A 4,778-nucleotide genomic window follows, 5' to 3' on the forward strand; every position below is an offset into this window, starting at 1 on the left:
CCCTTATGTATTTTGTGATTGAAAAATATAGTAATTTCAAATTATAATTGATACAAATTATTAAATTTTATCAAAAAAATAGAAGAACATCTGGACACGTACTCTAGTTATTATTATTATTTTGTGTGCCAAAGATATTTAATGGGTTGCTTTTCTGAGTCAAAAGTCTTGAATGAATCTTTCATAATCAGCCTACTCATTCATTATTAAGGCCCAAACAAAAACAAAGCCCAAAAGATTTGAATTTAACAAGCAGTTCGGATAGGAACAGAACGTGACCTTACTATGAAGTTTCTAGCTGTACTGGTCTTTGCATATGATTTCGTAGTTTCTTCAATGACCAGTACTCCAAGTCTCCAACAATCTCCCAATTCCCACGAAGCCAACCAAAGTCCTTCAACTTTCAACGCGGTCCATATGAACAACAAAGTTAGACTGGATTCCCCTCTTTTTTTGCTTTTAAAAAGTATGGTTTATTATTCAAATGGGAACTTGCATTGGCTTTATAAGACTCATGATTCATGAAAATTGCTTAGGGCTTATGTTCATTTCATTACTTATTTATTGAGTATTTAGATATGAACGTATTTATATCAATTTATTTTATCTATTGTGTAAAAGTAAAATTATTCCTTAAAAATGTGATGTTTTTAAAAGCAAACCACAAAAATCAAATAAAAATCACCAAATTAGAGTTTAAAATTATAATTAAATTTTTAAAAGAAATCTAGGCACAATTTCACAAAAATTCCGTGTAACTAAGTCACACTCAGGAATATTATACCATTTTTTCCTTTGTATAAATAGGAGGGTTCCAATGGGATGAGCGATTAACAATTTTCTCTCTAAAACATTTATTGTAGGAACATAAAAGTTTTCTATTGTAGACTTTTCACGCTTAAAGAACATGACTTGTAAACTAATAAAACTAGAGTTTTTAGTATTTACAACAATTTCACAACATCAAGAATGAGTGTTTAATTTTTCTCGCAAAGTATTGAATAGTAAAGCTTCTGGGCCATAGTCTCAACTACAACTCTCAATCATGTTGGACTTGGATGACACATTTCCACAACGTATCATTTTGAGATATAGAAAAATTTTGGAGTGTACAAAGCATTTAGTGTGGATGGGAAGAAATTTCATCATATTGCAATTAATTAGGTCAGCAAGGGGCTTATTCCAATTTTATGATCCTTGAATTTTGTATAAAAGTATTAATCAATGAAATTTCCACCTAAAATAAGTTGGACTTTTGGCAGGAGAGAAAATTTACCTCTAAACAAATCAAGTTAAGCCCGACCAAAATTGACTATATTCTTAATTTCTTATCTCGATTTGTTCCATATATAAGACTCACAGTTAATGCTTGGCATACAAAAGTTAAACATCTTTTCTAAAGTACATCCTTTAAAACTTCAGGAAAAAAAAAATCATTTAAACCAACACAATATAGAAATTAAAAAGGAATCAAAGAAAAATTGTCAAAGAATTCTCACTTGGAAGGAATGGTTACTAAAATGAACTTTCGGGAACTCAGCGAGGCAACTAACAATTTCAGCACAGATAACGCCATTGGGCTAGGAAAGATGGGGGTGATGTACAAAGCAGTGCTTCCAAATGGTTCACCCCTTGCAGTTAAGAGGTTGCATGGTTGTCAATCATTTGAAAAAAACTTCATATGTGAGCTATTGGCATTGGGTAGATTGAGACACGATAACATAATTCCCCTCTTGGGAGTCTGCAGGGAAAAGACAGAAAAACTTCTAGTGTACCAATATATATCGAATAGCAATCTTTATGATTGGCTACATGCAAAGGAAGATAATGATAAGATCTTGGAATGGCCTTTGAGGATTAAAATTGTGATCGGGATAGCAAGAGGCTTGGCATGGCTTCACCACAAGTGGGATTTCAGAGTAGTGCATCTTAATTTGAGTTCAAACTCTATTTTACCTGTCTTACCTTCTTTCCTAGTCAAAGGCCAACAATGTTTGAATTGTACAATACAATAAGTACTCTTGGGAAGAGATATGGCATCACAAATGACTCTGAGTTATTGAGGCAAACAGAAATTGCTACTGCAAGTACCTCAAATGAAATTGTTTCGGTAGAAATTGCATAGACCCATTGATGTATGACATAGAAAGTGTATCTTTTTCCTTGAGAAATATATGTAGACTGTAGACAGAATTGCTTTTGGGTTTATGTTTGCAGTTTGCTAGCTATAATCTTTTTCTGTCAACCATGGTCTTTTTTCACCGTTTTCCCCCTTAAAAAAATATATAAAAAACTGGAAATTTCTATGTTTGTGAATGCATGGTCCATTGAAAAAAAAATGTTCTTCATTTTTATCCGTGTTTGTTATTCTAGTCATGATGAGATGAGGGTTTAGAATAATCGTTCAAATTTCCCCCCAAAAAAAATGTTGTAGTTCTTGCAGAAATCAGGTACATCTTGATATATATATATATATATATATATATATATATATATATATATATATATATATAAATAGTGGGATAGGTGGAATGTAGGGTTTGAATCACAAACATGAGGCACCACAATGAATAACATTACCATTGGACTATCACCTGAACTCCATACATCTTGATGTTTTGTTGATGAACAAATTGTATAGGCTGCTGTCAGCAAGAACCTTTCATTTTATAACTAATACAAAACAGTCAACCATTGTGTCGATACAGAGTGACCTCACACTTTGTACATTTGCATATGGATGACCATTTCTATCTACAACATTCTTTTTGTAAGGCTATAACCATTGGTAACATAATTTTCCGAACAAAACAAAGAAATTGGCTCTTATGGATGGGGACATAATAGTTATCCTTGTTGTAGTCAAGCAAACAATTTTAATAATTAATCATTCCATGCATTCTATTTAGTGAAGGAAGGTTTGTGTATTTATTTAATCATGATGCGTCATGGTAGTTAATTTGTACTTTTCTTAATTGACCAATGACCAGTTCTTTGGTTGATCTTAACTAAAATAACCAGTGTTCTTTTGGGGCAAATAATTCAAATGAACACACGTGTTCATTTGGAATATTTATAAGGCCTTTGATGGTAGACATCAAAATTTTGATAGGCAGGTCTTGCCCGGACTTCATCATCATGCACTTAATTTTCTCTTGATACACAATCAAAATTCATTAGCACTTTCGAATTTAGTTACTATACACCAAAGAGCTGACATTGAGTCTTGGACTGGGATAATCTTATCTTTATTGCCAGGTTTTCCTTTCTACTTTTTCTCTAAAAAGTCAGTAATTTCAAAAGGTTTGTTGGAGATTCAAAAGGGTAGATGATCCTCAATATGTACATGTAAATTTCTCTATTCGTAATTGTTTTCTTTAATTCCTTTTGATTTGCATTTTTTTGAAGTTATTGAATGCAAGGTGGACAGAATTGGACCAAATAGGACAGAGTGGACCAAATAGGATTAAAGTGAACCGAATAGGACCAGTATTTATTGAATGGGACCAAAGTGGACAGAATTGACCGAAGTGGATTGAATGGCTTTAATAGGACTAAAGTGGACTAAAGTAGACAGTTTGGACTAAAGAGGACTAATGTAGACCGAATAGGACTGAAGTGAATACATTAGGACCAATGTAGACTTAATAGGAGTAAAGTGAACCGAATAGAACCAAAGTGGACTGAATAGTACGAAAGTGGACTAAATAGGACTGAAGTGAATACATTAGGACCATTGTAGAGCAAATATAACCAAAGTGGACCGAATAGAACCAAAGTGGATTGAATGGGACCAAAATGGACCAAATAGTATTTTTGAATAAATATAACTTTTATTTCATTTTTAAGGCTGATATTTCTAATTTCTAATGTTTCTTCTTCTTTTTTGTATTTTTTAACTTAGAACTAAAGATTTTAGCCCAAATATTAAAAATATTCAGCTTTTTAACCCAAAAATTAATACAAAAAATGAATTTTTGAGCTAAACTTGAAAAGTCAACCTACAAAAGGAATCAATTAAAGGAACAATTAGTCCAAAATGGACCAATGGGGACCGAAATTGACTCAGTGGACCAAGTGTACTAAATTGAGCTGAATGAAACCAAAGTAGATCTAATTGAACTGAATAGATATTGTTTAATTTTTAGGAAGAAAAAATTATTTTCAACAAATTATAGATAAAAAATTATACATTATATATTACAATTAAAAAATAATTATTTATTTTCACACATTGTGTGGGTCTACGACTAGTTTTATTATAATAGCTTTATAACACCTATTTAATTTGTATTAGGTGTTAATATAACCTGAAAAATATTTTTTAGTTATTGTTTACTTACAACAACTACATTATTCATCTATTTCTAGAAACAAATAAATACTTAAAATTAAATTTATAGATTATTTATGAAATTGTTATAAATAAAAATCTTGTACATCACACGGTGACATACTAGCACATGTAAATATCAATGACATAATACTAACTTTTGTAATTTATTTGATGTTCTCCACTAAAAAAATTTCCCCCCTCTTTTTGGTAACCAAAAAATGGTTAGAAATTGACAGTGGCACCCCCTAACCGCCCTCAGACAAGACCTCATTTTTGTAAAGTATAAGACACAACACCGCTTCACTATTACATCGGCCTATATGTGAGAGATTGGGGATCTTCATAGGCCTCTTCAATTTCAAACGAAAGCCCAACAAACCAAATCATGTGCTAGCAATTTTCTCACAAGGGATGTTCAAACTTCAAAGAAACAAAGTTTTTT

At 31.7% G+C, this 4,778-nt stretch overlaps 1 protein-coding gene across 1 annotated transcript; it reads left to right on the forward strand.

The window, feature by feature from the left end:
• Positions 1 to 1,520: 1,520 nt before the first annotated feature.
• Positions 1,521 to 2,125, forward strand: LOC142631404 (probably inactive leucine-rich repeat receptor-like protein kinase At5g48380). The gene is made up of 2 exons (XM_075805571.1): positions 1,521 to 1,906; positions 1,978 to 2,125. The coding sequence occupies exons 1-2, from the start codon at positions 1,521 to 1,523 to the stop codon at positions 2,123 to 2,125; spliced, it is 534 nt and encodes a 177-aa protein (XP_075661686.1).
• The last annotated feature ends 2,653 nt before the right edge of the window (positions 2,126 to 4,778 follow it).

The sequence above is a fragment of the Castanea sativa genome, chromosome 4 (genome assembly GCF_040712315.1).
Source record: "Castanea sativa cultivar Marrone di Chiusa Pesio chromosome 4, ASM4071231v1".
Taxonomy (NCBI): Eukaryota; Viridiplantae; Streptophyta; class Magnoliopsida; order Fagales; family Fagaceae; genus Castanea; species Castanea sativa.